We start from the raw sequence: 16,244 nt of genomic DNA, 5'->3' as shown, positions 1-16,244 counted from the left end.
TTCTCATTTCTTTTTAATTGTTACTACCAAAACGTCTCCTAACTTTACTTAAGTGCAACTGGTTTTAGTCAAATGCTTTCAAATAAGGCCTAAGTTTATGGGCAGTTTCCACAGTTGTTTTACAACCAAAAGAAGCAAGCGTTACACAAAAATCAGAACTCCAAATCAAAATGATTTTTAAAATTCCTACTTCAAAATAGTTTAAACAGATTTTTTGCAACTTGCTTTAAAGAAATCAGTTTTCTAGTAAATGCAGGTCTTTTCGGCGTAAAAGATGGTCAAATTTGAAGATCCATTTATTGAGAGGAGGGAAAACTAGAGTTTAAGTTGTTGCAGTCACAAATTTATGATAAAAGCTAGCAATGTTTCGATGACAGGAAAAAGTCCTCAAAAGTATTAACCAAAAAAATTGCACTGTAGCCCTTTTCCCCTTCAGACACCTACTTGTCTGCTACGTTTATAATGAGGAGTGGAATGAAGAGCGTGGTCCAAAAGAAAGTCACGCATTCATGACAGCAGCTTGGTAACAGGTTCATTCTGCATACTCTCAGTAGTTAGCTAAGGAAAGGTGTTCGTTTCATGCTTGCTCCCTGAGAGCAAGTAAACAATCTGAAAATTTGGTGCGCAATCATGGGCTACTGTTTCAGCATACCTGCGCTTTTTTAGAATCTGATGAACAGAAAAAAAAATTTAAATAGGCACCTTTCTGGAAGGAAAAATATGCAATCTGAGATGGATAAAGAAAGAATAAACAAAAACAGATACGGCTTCTAACTCAGAATTTACACTTTGAAACTTAGCAGCAGTAGGCACTGCTAAGGGAGAATTGCCAATATCAGCTTGAAATTATACACAAACCTCTCCGCCCCCCAAAGTAAAATACATTACAAATGCTACTCTAAAATGTTTTGCTTCTTTCATTCACTCATTGCACTTCTATTGAATTACCAACAGTCCCAACAACTGTTTAGGATTTATGCATTTACTAACTTACAGAGACTAGTTTCATTGACTCCAGCAGTACGCCTCAGAGTAGTAGTAGTAGTTTTGGCCCAAAATATCTATGCCTTAGAATCATACATATTTGTTTCTCCATCTGAGTGACTTCAACAGGAACCGAAACAAGAGCATTTTAAGAACAAAGAAATGAATATAAAAGAAATCCAGCTTCTTTCCGATGACTTTTGCTACTGTGATTTTTTTAAAATTGAGTATCATTCATTATCACTCACTGAAACAAACTAGAAACAAGAGCTTTGCATCTAGAGTGTAATCTAGATGCACTTCAATTCTTCATTAAAAATGTGTTTCTGGACCTGAAATATACATTAAAATATCTACATCAGCCAATTTGTTACATGTTTACTATTAGGTACTGGGATAACTGGAGCCCAATGAAAAACTAGTATTTCACTGAGAGATTCTGATGTCCTGAGCAACAGTAAATGAGATGGAAAGTGTAATAGGAGGTGGGTTCTCACACCTCCTGTTAGCCTGCAATCCCAAAACACACATCAAAATCCACTTCCTATTCAAGTTGATTGGCTCTGTTGGTGTATAGCACTGAATATCCACCTTACACTTTGGCTGTTCTATAGTTTTCACTGCTGTGTTGCATTCTCAAGCAATAGCTAAAATGCACAAAAGCGAAGGAAGAGCACAGAACAGCTTTTCTAGACTCGGATACCAATGGCTTTAGCAGAACGCTTTAAAGCCAGTGCACAGTATTGCATAGCCCCCACGTGGGCATGGAGATGATCAGCAACGAAAGGTGCATCATCCCTGTCATTCTTACTCTTAGTTTTGACTTCTGCTGACAGTGATGAACACTTACTCAAACATTCACAGCTGCTTCCGATGCTGTAATTTAAAACCAGGGGGTGCAGGAGCCAATGTTTACCAAGACGGTTATTTGGAGAAGATAAATAGCTTTCCCCCACACAAGCATTTGGGAAAGTTAGACTGCTGGGAAGGACTGGTGTCTTTATACTTAGAGGTCTCAGCGTGCTGACTCTGAAGTGTTTCTAGCCTCATGACCTGAATAATATTCCCCGAACCACCTGCCAGTTGTGCTGTCACCATCAACAGGTCAGACCTTCCTGTAGTCCAACATCTCGACAAACAGGACGTCTTGATAAAAATTTTGCTCCACAGTAAAAGATAAAGTTGGGATGATTTTCCCATAGTGGCAATAGCCTGGAACATGTGTCAAGCTGCCCAGCTCAAGGTACTGAAGTGCACTGCTGAAGTCCATTATTCTGCTGCCAGAGCAACTTGTATCTGAAAAGAAACTTCCACAGGATCGATACAGAGCAGCTGCAAATCTCCAATTTCAGGTAACTTGGAGGTCAAAGGATCCTCTTGCTTGGGAAGCCCTGAGAAGCTGAAGCAATCTCTGCACGCTGCCCTCCTGTGTGGTCTCTGCCTGCGGGGCTGGAAGGCAAAGACGACTCCCATGGGCCTTCGCAGGAAAGCAACTGCTAGCAGACAGGCCAATAGGTAGGGATAAGAGTTTGATTACAGGAGAATTTTGTAATTAACCTCTGTGCCAACGTAGCAGTCAAGGTACCACTATCATTAAAAAACTTAAGGGGAGAAATAAGAAAGGATAGTCATTGAAAAAAAATGATGAAATAAGGTCTCTATCTACAGATAAAGGAGTCCCTCTAGGAAGACAGTGGTGTGATGAATAAGCATATCAGAGGTAGCAATTTGCACAATGTAACACCGACATTAAACAATCCACTGCACATGCATATATAGAGATAGCTTTGTAAAACCCTTTTCCTAACTTTTTTTCATTTTAAGTCTAATTGAATAGAGAATACAGTAGAGAGATCTATCTGTGCTTTGGGATTTGCTCTGAATTGTCGAGAAAGGGTATTTGGAGAAGCAAGACAACGTATTTGACTTCTAACAACGTTTACAAAAACTCTAGCTGTTACCAACTTTTATTTCCAAGATATACCTATATATCATTTTTTATAGAAAACATAGTTTACTGTTTAATATTTCTTCATTTTTCAGAATACCGTGTCCTCTATCATCAAGTCAGTGATGACTGAATTTTTCGAGAAGACTTTAAAAGTTTCGTTTCTTCCCTTTGTTGGTGAGCAAAGCAAATATAACACGTCTAACAAAAGAACCTGTCTACAATTTTCCATGCGTATAATATCATTCTTTAAAAAGAGGGAGAGCGTGAGCGAGACTTGCTAAGATGGTATGCTCCCATCAATGACAAAGCTATATGACTTCCACTTTGCTCTGTCCCTAGCTGGTATATCACTGAAACAGTATATTATTCCAAATAGAAGAGATAGCTGGATTCCAGATGTAAAAAGTATGGTTTTTTCCCCTGTGATTTGGTAAAAACTCCAAGAGAGAAGCAAAGCTGATTAATTCACAGTGGATATTCTCAAGTGAACTTTATCCTCTGTGGACTTGACTGTGATTAGGAGCAAGAGTTAAAAGCTTGCACTTACCATGCTTCACTTTAATATTTCCCATTCACTTATTTAAGGGAAAGCAAGAATATGCATTGATGCATCCTATCAAAACCAAAAGGATCTATTCTCGGAATACACACAGCAAATCCTTAGGCGGAGGAAACAGTTTTACAATTAAACATCTTTACCCCTTTTGTGTTGCATTTTGTTTAATAGGTATATTAGGCCAATGTACATTCTTCGTACGGGCAATTGTATAGTTTTGTGTTTCGGGCCAGTTTGTCAAAGTGCATTCCATCCAGTTCCTGTTTTTGGGTGCCTAAGTCTTCGTGTTTAGCTATAACTCTGAATAAACTATGTAATTAGTGGCAGTGTCTGAATATTCACCTGTTTAAATCCAGAATATGCACCTTTTCCTGTGATGCCTTATGCAGGCCAAGAATTTCCTTGATCTTCTCAAAGAAGAGCCTAATGCTTCTACATCTTCCATGCCTAGGGTGACTAGCTTCTGTGAGCTTCTGACTCTCAAGAAATATTGAGCATGAAGCACCTGCAAGAAATTGTTGAGACTTGGCCAACTACTGACAACCTAACTGTCCCAGACAAAGAGAACATAAATATTATATTCACATACATCCCCCTGCATGTAGTGAAGGCATCTTAGTAGTGATCATCTGTAACTATTTTTCTTGATCCAATTCATATCAGCCACTGTGCATGTAAAATGTAATCGCCTTTTTGTAAAAAATAACAATTTCAAAAGTGCTCCAAAAGCAAGAACCTCATTCAACTCTGACTCAAATCTTAAACCAGATTAAAGGGTCAGAATTACTTAGATCCTCTAGCTGCCTAGGAAATATCCCAAAGCGGAGATTGTCTTAACATTGACACAGGCCACCTAATTTATGCACGGGGCTGCTGCTGCTGTCAAAGGAGTCCGAGATTGTGAGGGGACAAAAGGACATAGTCACAGCTGTATCACTGAGAGATGTTTGGTCTTACGCACCCTGCCTAAATCTTGCTCCATTCTGATGGAAAGACAACGTTTGCATTTTGTGGAAACAGACAGAAGGTATTACGTCTATTAAGTATTTGGAAGAGACCGTTTTAAAAGGATGAAGGATATTATCCAGACAAGCTGATACACTAACACAAATAAGGCTGATCATCTGTGCGTTCCTAAAAAAGTTATGTGAGCCTATGTTCTTAAATAGCATTTCTTTGAATTTTCTGCATTTAAAAACTGTTAAGAAGAGATTCTCTACCACTTTGCTGCTGTAAAATAATCTGTATTCATCAGAGGATTATTTACCAAGTTTTTCTGCTAAAAAATCTACTCATTTACATAAATAAGGACACTAGCCTTGTTACATATAGACCTCTTAACCTGTAAAATAAAGAAGATATCCTATGAAAGCAAAATATTTTCTGCACAAGAGATAGGAGTGGATTGTGCTTCCACTGATTTTTCCCAAGTTTCAGAAAGAGGAAGATTTATTGCAGGGTAAGAATTTGGAGTAATTACAAAGACTTACAAAATTGTTAAGACGAGAAGACAAAGCGTAAGTGAAAGCCAGATTAAAGTGCTGATTAAACTACATACAAACAAAGACGAACACATCCACTGAATTCAGGATTCAGCTTATTCATGGCACACTTGTGCCAACAGGAAAAAGCCAATTAAAACATAGTGGGTCACTAAGCTTGTGTTAAGTAGCGCTTACCACAAAACTCAGGTCCTGTATTCAGTATTTTCTGTCAAAGTTCATCTAAACCTCTAAGACATTGGAGAAATGCAGTGATGTGTAGCAAAACTACTCAGTATGAATAGAGAACTCAAGTTTGCACAGGTTATATCTCCCAGTCTCCTCTGTGCCATTCATGGCCCAAAGACAAAGAGAAGTTGAGTGATATATCTAAGTCAGGAATGCATAATTTTCACTGCCACGACATGACTGCTTCTCTGTCCTAACAGCCCACGCTCAGGAGAAGTCCAGAGCGGGAATATGTGAACAAGGCACTGCAAGTGCTGGGGGAGAACTAAAGGGATTCTGCTGGCACCTCCCTTGGCATAAATAATTTTATAGTCTTTTATGTGTGTGCATGTGTGTATATATATGTGTATATATATATATAAAATGTACAGAGTGTGTGTGTGTGTATACACACATGCAAACACACACAGAGCCGTGTGCGCTTACATTTGCTTTGACTATTATCTAAATTAATTTCAAGGACCAGAAACACTGCCCTCAAACACTATTTTTAAGAAAATCCAAATATCTAAAGAATGACATTTCTTGAAGTATTTCTGTCAATCCTTCAACTGTTTGGAGAAAGCTAACTTGATTTCGAATAGAGTCCAATATTGGCACAGTGCTAGAATTAATGAATCAATATCAATGTCCCGAAACTTTTAAAGTGCTACACAAAAATTAAGCATTTAAAATGAACTACTGCTAACAAAAAAAAAAGTGTTTTGTATTTGCTCAAAATTACGGCTATCTTTATTAAAATGTTTGTATGGTTCTACCATCACAGTGTAAGAAAATCTGTTTTGTACATAGACAAAATATGTTTATTAGTCCTTATGCCTCTGTATACAACTCTAGGAACGCAAGATGAATGCTCTATTAGTTTTTCGGTAACTTAAGTTCTTCAAACACATGATCTGGAAAATTTTCTATGAGGCACTAAAAAGCCCGCTTTCCTATGGAGCTGTGCCTATACACCAGATTCGCTGGTGTCTATGAAGATGTAAGTTTCTTTTGCAATTTCCTTGAAGGCTGAGACATTTACAACTAACTCCCTCCTGACAGCAGTGCATTTTATGGCATTTAATATGCAGTGAGCTCCTACTGCATTCTGTGGCATCACCTGTTTTTACCATCTGTGTAGGAACACGGCTCCCTTTGGACTGTATTTCTGTCAACTTTGGTTGAAGTTAGCTGATGGCTTCAAGAAGTATTGATGGGAAGAAAGAGGAATGGACAGACAGGTAAGTGTGATCCTCTGTCCCTCATTTTCTTTTGAAACGAAACGAATACAGAAGAGAAGACTGAATTCATGAAATTGCAGCCAGGCACTTAAAAACATAACAAAGTCCTTCATCCATTTGCATGCTCTGAGCAACACAGTACATTCAGTGAACAGGGACACTACATCATCAAGGGTTTTCTGTCTTCGGGGCTCCAGTTAGTCACAATAGAATGGCCTTAGGAAAAAAAGGAAAAGGACGACAACTTAAGAAAAAACTATGGAAAATTATGGAAGTTGCTAAAAAATAATAGATTCAGAAATTTGTATGCTCATTTTTTTTAACATTTCAGAGAAAACTGAAATCTCTTCTGCATATTACTTTGAGTGACTTGCACAAAACCAAGACAACAAACGTGAGAGAGGACACAGATTAGCCAAAAGAGCTAAACACGCAGTTTAAATGTTGCAAGAAATACAATCATTTGACATTACATTGTACTGATTTTCACAGCATCTAATTAGTGACCTGGCACACTTGAACTGATGGGCTTAAAGAAAAACAGGGACAACATATAAAACTAGCACTTTAAAAGAAGTTTAATCCAGTGCCACAACACTAAACTGCGGAGATAAACTGGTCAATAATAACGGAAAGACAATTTTCAGTGGTAATTTATTTTTTGTTATTTATAAAAAGCAGAACGGGAAATGGTTAGTGCTTGCAGTTTATCAAATCATCAGCAGTTCAGCTAAAAATTGGATCAGAGATGAACCGAGAGAAATGATTTGCCTGTAACGTAATAAGCTGCAACAGGAAAGGAAGACACAGTTGCACAAGTGAACAGTACCATAAGTGTACTAAAGTTGATGGCAGTTGGTGAATTCACACTCGCAAGTTCTTGAGACACCACACTAAATATGCCAATGCTAATTGGAAATTTACTTTTTTCTTAGTGTACAGATTTATATCATGATAAAATGCAGTCTAGTAATGTGTGGTGTGTGTGTGCGTGTCTTACGGTATACATAAACGAAGCTCTTCATAAATAGGACAACAGAGATAAATGCACGGTGAAATTAGAGGTCACTTATGTTTGTGTGTGATACTTTGTGAACAAATGCTACTTTGTTCTAATTGACTTTGAAAAATCTAGAATGATGATTTATCAATTAAGGGATCTATTTATAATACAAAGTAATTGTATGTTTTGGAAGATGAAACTTAATTAGTTTAATTTCTTCTAATGTGTGCTTAGAGTCTAATTTGTAAGTCTACGATGAGCCTGTATGTGGCTTAAATAGCATTTTCTATTTAAAAATTACTTTTTTTGTTCATTGTTCCTCCTTCTCCCACTTTTCTAACACGTGTAATTGTGGTTTGACTAAAACAGCTTCTTGGCAGGAAAACTAACCTGCCTGATTATGCAAATAAAACAAATGTAGCTTTATTTGGCTGCTATACATCATACACAGGGTGGGTGTTTAAAAGCAAAAGCTTATAACTTAGAATCTGCTTTGGGGGGAAAAAAGGCAAAGTAATCCTTAAAAATTAAAACAACTGTTTGCTCCCCCCTCAATCTTAGCACTACCCCAAGAGATAAAGCTCAAATTGTGTTCCTTCCTGCTTGATTTTTCTTTCCCTGTTAACAAACCATCAAGACAGAAGAGTTTAATTTTAATATAGTACTTCAGTTATTATGATGCTTGTACCAATAAACATTGCTGGATAGTCATTCCACAGCTGAGTACATACCTAGAATTCATGTCCTTGCTGTTAATACCTTGCTGAGGTTTCTACTCAGACAACCAGAAAACGCATGCTGCCCAGGCTGTGAGAACTTACATTACAACTATGGACTGAAGAAAGATATGAAACTTTTCTTATTCCAGGAAAGTTTATCTTCAATTATTTTAAACAATTCTCACTCTGGATCCTGCTGAAAATTAATGAAGTCCTGGCAAAGAAGCATTCTCTCAGCTCTGTTGCAGGTGTACACTGGCAGTCCAGCACAACTGAGCAATAGCGTTAAGGAAATTGCATTAAAAAAGAAAAAACAAAATAGTTTTTTTCTTCCAGAAGGCCGGTACATTTTATTAAATTAGTAGGTTCGAGTTTGGGTACCTTTTCATCACTTTTCTTTTGGTTTACAATAACATATCAAGTTACCTAGGATGTAGCATGTATCACATCTCCTGTTGCCTTGTTTCATCACGACTCCCCAAATGCAGCACTGCATGAACTGCTTTGCAGAACACGTCTGCGGAGCAAAAAAAAAAAAAAAAAAAAAAAAAAAAAAGGGTCCCGCAGCACACGGATGCTGGTAGGCTCATTGGTTTCCCAGACATTTTACCTGTCAGGCTCCCACTGCTGACCTTTCAGCTGAATATAAGCATGTTCTACCACTACGACTTAGTTAAAAACAAAAGCTATGCTCTACCTCAAAAGTGACTGGGCTGTTGCAGTAGTAAGTATGAGTTTTGTACAATTGTTTGAAAAAAAAAAAAAAAAACCCGCATTATGCGATATACACTAAATTACAAGTGATAGGGAATTGCTAAAGACATTTAGTATTACCTGGAACCCTTGATTAATAATTTGTTGTGTATACAAACTGCACAGACGCAGAACAATAGGATGGGTTAATCAAAAGGAATTTCAAAACAAAAACAGAACAAAACGTTATTTTAAAAACCTCAGTGGTCTCCACAGAAGCCAGGGTCAAAGGAGCTCTCCTCCCCCTCCCCAAACTAACAGACCTCCTGGAGAGGAGGAGTGCAGGCAGCCTTGGGCACCCGTCTGCCCATTGCGTTTCGCCAGTCTTTTCAGTTACTAAGAGAGGATTTACACAAGTCCACTTTCAGCGACACCTCTCACACAGCTATGAGCCTGATGCCACGCTACTCTTCCCTTAACCGTGTTACAAACAAGTATTTTTATATGTCAAGTTTAAACTTACTCAGCATTTGAGCTGCTGAACGCATCTCATGACGTATTTCTCGCCATGAACAAAGCCGCCGCCAGGGCCCCAGAGGCCTGGCCCCCACCTCGGCTCCCTCTGCCTGGGGCCCAGGAGCTCCCCACGAGGGCACCCCGACCCTGTCTCGCCTGGGCCACGCCACAGGTGGGCTGAGCCCAGCCCCGGCGCCTGCAGACCCCTGCCTACAGACAGGGCAGGGCGTCCTGGAGGGACCCAGCCTGACATTGTCCTTCCCCAGGGAGCAGTCCCGCTCCTGCTGTGAAAAAAGGCACTATAGCACACTATTTTCAAGACGCGAAACCCCAAAGTGATTTTTCGCTGCATAAAACAAACAAACAAAAAAATTAATAAGCAGTGCTATCCGACTAGGCTGCCCAGCAGATGACAAGTGAGTAAAATAACAGCTGCTTCAAAAGTAAATAGCATACTAAGTTTCAGACAATTTTTTCTTTTTTTAAACACAGGTGAAATGCCTCTTGAAGGCCAAGCTTTTTGTGGATCAAAGACTGCAACAAACATGCTTTGCAGCAATACTTAATTCTTGTTAAAGAAGGCCTATAAAGCATAAAGTACATTTGACAGGAATTAAAATGTTCCAAACTGGTATTATTACATTCTTGTATTTCAGTCCTCGTAAGCCACATATGCCCATTACCCAAGCCTACAATCTTGCCAAATGCTTTAGATACAAAAGAGATCCACGTTAAAAAGACTCATACGAAAATGACTACAGGTGCACAAGCAATCAGCAGTCACCAAATGACCCTGTTGCTAACAGCACATAGGCTCATCAGCTATGAACAGAACAGGAGGGAAAGGGTTCTCTTCCATTACCCACACCCTAAGAAGTCAACAGCCGCCTTCTTCTGTATACCTAGGGAGAGGTGATCAAATAAATAAGATGCTAGTGGAAAGAAAAATTTGATACCTACAGAGCAACATTCTTTTCTCCCGTATTAACCTTTCTTCTTAAGCTTTAGGACATAGTGCTTATGAAGATTTCTCCACACCAAACGCCAGAGGTGCAACCAGAGATCCAGTTCTGAGTGAAGAAACAGAAGCATTTTTATTCTACCACCTTAAAAAGCAAGTCTTGCAAGGAAGGGACTCTCAAACACACATGCTGGAGGGCAGGCTTCTACCCTGTGCAATCCATCAGCACAGTTCAATGAAAAGGTGAGAGCTTTTTGCACATTAAAATCTACAGCTCAAAAAGACCAAGATGAAGTGTCTACCAAAGCCCAGTCAATGAAGGGCTATATAAATAAGAAAACCAATCAAACAAAACAAAAAAAAATGTAACTTCAGCAGAGTTCTTAAATAGATAAAAGTAGACCCAGGAGGAAATTTGAAAAGTTTTAGTTAGAAAACGGGAAATTTTCAAGATGAAAAAATTAGCCTGCTTTGCAAACAACTCTATTAATACCATTTAGAGCTAGCCAGATGGAAGGCAATGTCCTGCATAGTGCAGCTGAGACAACAAGAAGAACAGCAGAGAAATAAAATCACGGCAGTTTGCAACTGTAATACCATAGCTAGTGCTAAAGTTGTTTTCAGAAAGTGTTCAGCAGGTTTTTTGGAAATAGAAATTAAAGTGCAGCTCCCTAAGAAGTCTTGCTCATAATAGCCACTGAAGCTAAAACAATTCTCTTTTTCTGCGTTGAAAAGGAATTCCCAAGGATGTTTTTGAGAACTACTTAAGTGGACCTCATGATCATTGCATAAAGATGACTCCCCTAAAAAGTATCTGAAGAGATGATATCTTTTTTCTCCTCTTCGAAAAGTTACAATACATGCATACAGGTCACTCATAATTTCACTCTTTAAATGACTAACAAAGATGTCCAGCAGCTAATGATGTAAGGAACTGAGCTTCCTTCCTCTCACTGGAAGAGGATCCAAGGGTTTTTCTAGGCATTCTCCATCTGCTAACCCTGTGAAAAAAAATTAGTAGGTCTAGTATCACCGTTTATACTAAGCTAACTTCCATAGAAAGAATAGTGAGTAGAGTTCTGTAAACATTCTCCTTTCAGGCAGAAATATATATACTTTAAACAGTGAATATGTCACTATTTCAAGATTGTTTTTCTTACTGGTAAAGAGCTCAATTGGAAATATTTGTCTATTATGCGAACAACCAGAAAAGGCTGGATTAGTCTTTGCATTTTGTTTATTGTCTCACAGGTGTTAGATTGATTTATAGGATTAAAAGTAAGATCTGGAAACATTTTTTATATATGTATGTATATAGGAGGGAGGGGTAGGGAAGGGAAAGCAAAATGTAAAAAATGTGTTCCACTTTCTGCAAGCAAAGAGTGATAAATGCATTGGAGCACTGTATCAACATTTATCTTTTTACACACCTCTTGTGTTTATTTTTTCATTACAGATTGCAAGGTAGGCTTATTTGTAACTTATCCACATCTAACACCATTCTCAAGCCATGATGCTCGCTGATTCACAAGTTTATCTGAAAGATCAACAGCAAAAACATTGCTATAACCTCTATATGCAAGGCAGACCACAAGCGACCACACAAGAGCCTCCCATCCCAACACAGCAGCTCCCCAGCAGTTTTCACTACAGAATCGTGATTTGCCCACATACACAGCACCGAACACATTATAGTTGCGTTAAACATTTTGCGGTGTAAAGAACACTACACAAACTGAGCTTCAACGGTGGTAAATGTTATCCAGTGTTTATTTTTAGATTTTATATAGTAAAGAAAACAGGCTGCATTTATATATACCTGAGGAATATGGGTGTGCATGTACTGCTGCCAAGATGGCACTTCTCGCTTGTTCCTAGCTTAGGGGAATTTTGCTGTGGAGAGTATTAATATCTTGGCCTCTGTTCTTTCTCCTGGTTTTAAGCAGTTCTCTCTCTTTTTATTAAAAACAAAGCAACAAACAGAAAAGGGCAAGCGTTCCCCCCACCCTTCTTTTCTGAACTAATTCACTTCCACATAAAATACTGTCCTGCCTTTTGGCCCTGCCTATGCATGTATGCCCCTTCTCTGGCCCGTCCCGCATGCCTGTGCCATGAGATACAGCAATTCACATAACCATCCTCTCCCCTCAAAACCTTGCGCCTCAAACAAAAAGTGTCCCGGCCAGGTCCGGCGTGCCTTGTGCTGCAGTCCTGCACTGTGGTTTCCAGCCCGGATCCCCTGCAACCACTGCTGCATCTTCTCCCCTGGTCGGAGACTTGCCCCGGGAAGCCCCAAGGCGCTAGGGTAGCTCACCCAGCTTGCTCGGCAGGGCGAGTGCTGCTCTGCTCAAGTGCGCCAGCTGCAAGCGAATCCCTGCACCCAGTATCTGCCCGCTATTTTGCGGTGTTTGAAAGGCCTTCAGCTATCAAACAGCCATTTTTCGTAAGGATCACAAGCCTGTCCTCGTCACACATCCATCCCGTTCACGGGGGAAGGCTGCTTGGAAACTCCTGTGAGCCTTCCTCGGCTGTTACTGCAGTACTGCTCCCCTCTGCTGCAGCCTGCTCCCGCGTCATTTCTCATCAGCAAATTGGGCACCCAAAAACAGGCTTGTGCCTTGTACCATGAGGAATTCAACATGGCCTGCCAGCCCCGTGGTAGCACTCCCCGCACAGGGTAACTCCAAGCAACACAGAGAAATAGCATACCGCTTTGACTTACTAAATCTCATACTAGATCTTACCCCAAACTTCAGTTTTGCTGGCGTGAATAGATAATTTGCTCCTAACTTTCTAGAGTTTGTCCTCTGAAGGTCAGGGCAGGGTTGTAGGTTAAATGGCTGGTTTCCAAAAGAAATGAAGGGAAAACAAAATCCAGTGTCTTATCCTGAGGACTGATCCTTCAGAGGGGGAAAGATGAGAGGGACAAGCAGAGGGTGCTGGCCATGCTGCAGCGGGAAGGAAGAGGTGTACCTCTGGTGAGCCAGAGGCAAACGTCACGCGCTTCCTGAAACTACTGGCACAGAGCTGCAGCTGGATCCTGGAATATTTTAAGCATCAGAGAGCAGCCTAATCAAGTGAATGAAAGTAGTCTGAGGCAACTACATGAATAATGAAAAATCCAAGCTTCTAGTATTTTGTCAATAGAAAAAACACCCTGCTCAATTTTTTTCATCATCACTAAGGCATGACGGGTAGAAATATTGAGAGACAGGATTAATACCTCCTCCACAAGATCAATTGATAGAGTTTGGCAAGAGGGGGAATGTGACAATGGGAAGAAGGACAAGTGAAATTTAACTTGAAACATTTCCTGCAAGCCTTTCCTTTCCCTTCAAATGTATGTCAGCATTGATAATTGGCTGGTTAAAGAAATATGCAGAAAGTAAAACAAACAAACAAACCAACCAACCAACCTTACACTCGGGAAACTTGAAAGCAATGTCAGTGCGCAAATGCCTCATTAAAGCAAAGTTTGAATGTTAGTTTTTAAAAAATACTTCTGATTAGTTCTTAAACACACACACCCCTAACACGAAATAGAGGGGAGGATTATCTGAATAAATATTTTTGTTATGTGAATATCCTTGAAAGTGACCTGAGCCAAACTATAATAACGTCAGCACATTTTTATCTAAAAGGATTCAAGGATTCAAGTGCATGAGTAAGTCCTTCCACATCAAAACGTCTGGTCTACACAGATGATGTGCAGGGCACCATGTTTGTTATGACTAAAGTCAGCTTAACTTGTGGCACCGTTCAGAAAACTTGCTTCTGTTTATCCATTTTCCAGGAGAGGTGGAAAGCTGAATATTACAGACTTTTTAAAATTATCCTTCCAAGTTTGCTACTGACAGCCACTGACAGAAAAAGAATTCCCCGCTTGTTTTTATTTATGCAATCAGAAATTCCAATATGTATTTCTCTGAAGTGGTCAGTGTATTTCTTTTACTAGAAAAGTAGAGAAACCACTATTATTAGTTACGGGGGTAAGGTTGCGAAAATGCAAAGTATATAATGTACAGCATCCTTCACAAACACTCAAGCAATTACAAGCCAGTAAGCTTATAACAAGCAAATACTGACTAACTTGCTCTCAGCCTTAGCTAAAGCCGTTCTGGCCTGATAGCCTCAGAATCCCCCTTTAAGGAACACTTTTTCCCTTTCTCACCCCACACACGCCTGTCTGCAAAGAATTTATTTCTGTAAAGATACTATTTCTGAGCCCTCAGATGAAGCTCTCTGCTTTAAAACATTAAAGACTTGTTTGCCACATTTAAAATAACAACATCTGGTCATGCTACACGATTTGTGTTTGATACATCACTTTCCAAAACGAGTCCTTGGGTACCACAACTGCTTCAACACAATGCTCAGAAACCAAGGGCGAAGGGCTTGTTTGAGTACAAAAGCTTTGTATAGACGTAGGAAACGTTCAGCTGAAAAAAGAGAAAAGGGAGAGGGCGAATGGCTTAGTTCCCTAGCAGGCAAGCCGTAGCCTATTCTTGTCAGTTTGGAGAATTCAGCAAAGGGAACAATTTAGGAAGCTTATTACTGGTTCAGTGAGCAAAAGGAGTTAATACTCTTAGCTGAGTCCCAAGTTAGCAGCCAATTAAAGCCTTCATATTATCACACTGCCTCACCAAAAGCGATAGGAAGAAACACAGTCAACTTCGCAGATCTGCTCCCTCTTAATAAATAAGGCCAGATCAAAACCAAGAGGGGAAAAAAAAACCAAAAAAACCCACCACCAACAGAGGAGTCCATATACTCGTCCTGCAGCCACTATTCCAGCAGAAGCGGAAACACACCTCCTGAGCGTCTGTACTGAAAACAGATGCTGTTTTCACTTGGTGAATAATGAGATTATCTTAACATTACTAATTTGGGGTGAGCTCGTACACAATTTGTTAAAAAACCAAAATCTCTCTTTGCCAAGTAATGTTTTAATAGCACTAAACAGCCATTTTTGCACTGCTTCAGTTGTGCTGTGAGTAGTACTATATTCTCAGCTATTAGACATAATTATAGCCAAAAAGATCATTTGGATGCTACTGCATCTACACTACAGCAGCTCTAAATTCAGGGACAAAAATGATTGCCTAATATACTTAAGGCATTGTTTTCCTATCGTTATAAGGCAATCAAAACCATGCACATTCAAGTACTGATAAACAACATAGCTACAGATCCGGTTGGAATCATTAGCAGGGTGGTAAGTAACTGTACTGCTACCATTTCACGAGGATCCAAACAGGCGGAGAGGAACTGGGCCAGCTTACAGCAGCTGAGCAAGATGGTATTTTTGAAAATTGCCTGCTGGTGCTGTGGAATCTAATCTGCATATTAAAAAAAAAATAGAGATTTTTCTTTGGAAATGGAAGGGATCCTTCATAATTTTATCTCTATGCCTCAGTCAACGTGTTTGAGATAGGTGCAATCCATGCACGTTCACGAGGCGTGGGATATTGATTCAGGCAACAGGCGCTTGCCTCATTGTTCATAATTATTAAAAACGACTGCAAGGTTGATCAAACAATGCAATTAAAAAAAACACTATGAAGTCTCTTCCAATTCTTCCATTATTCATTACTTCAGAAACAGGCAGCTCGACATAAGGCATTCAAGCTGTTATGGAATTTATTTATTTGTAAATGTCAAATCAAGCTCCTTCTCAGTATAACAGCTTTTCCTGGGGAGTCAACTTATTTAAAAATAAATTAAGATATTATCATACCAAGGCATAACTATGGGACTTTATATGCAGTTGCAATTTGAAGTATCACAGCTGTATCACTTCTATAACAAAAAAAGACTTATTATCATTACACTAGAAATTGTAGGCCCTATTAGATTTGCTTCTGGGAGTGGAAGAGCCTATATATGGCACAGCTGGATGTCTTGACCC

At 39.4% G+C, this 16,244-nt stretch overlaps 1 protein-coding gene across 6 annotated transcripts in view; it reads right to left on the bottom strand.

Annotated features, from left to right (window-relative positions):
• Positions 1-16,244, bottom strand: part of MAP7D2 (MAP7 domain containing 2) — an 83,961-nt gene that overhangs the window by 42,683 nt on the left and 25,034 nt on the right. The window contains exon 1 of one of the 6 annotated variants that reach the window (XM_009669260.2): positions 10,336-10,360. The exons of 4 other annotated variants lie outside the window; for them this stretch is intronic. In XM_009669260.2, the coding sequence (XP_009667555.1) occupies positions 10,336-10,345 (10 nt within the window). In that variant the 5' untranslated portion in view covers positions 10,346-10,360. Of the gene's footprint in view, positions 1-6,323; positions 6,352-10,335; positions 10,361-16,244 lie in introns of those variants that run through there. One more of the 6 variants, XM_068918201.1, reaches the window with a different exon arrangement.

This window comes from Struthio camelus, chromosome 1 (assembly GCF_040807025.1).
Source record: "Struthio camelus isolate bStrCam1 chromosome 1, bStrCam1.hap1, whole genome shotgun sequence".
In the NCBI taxonomy this organism is placed as follows: Eukaryota; Metazoa; Chordata; class Aves; order Struthioniformes; family Struthionidae; genus Struthio; species Struthio camelus.
This window is presented reverse-complemented; position numbering and strand designations above follow the sequence as displayed.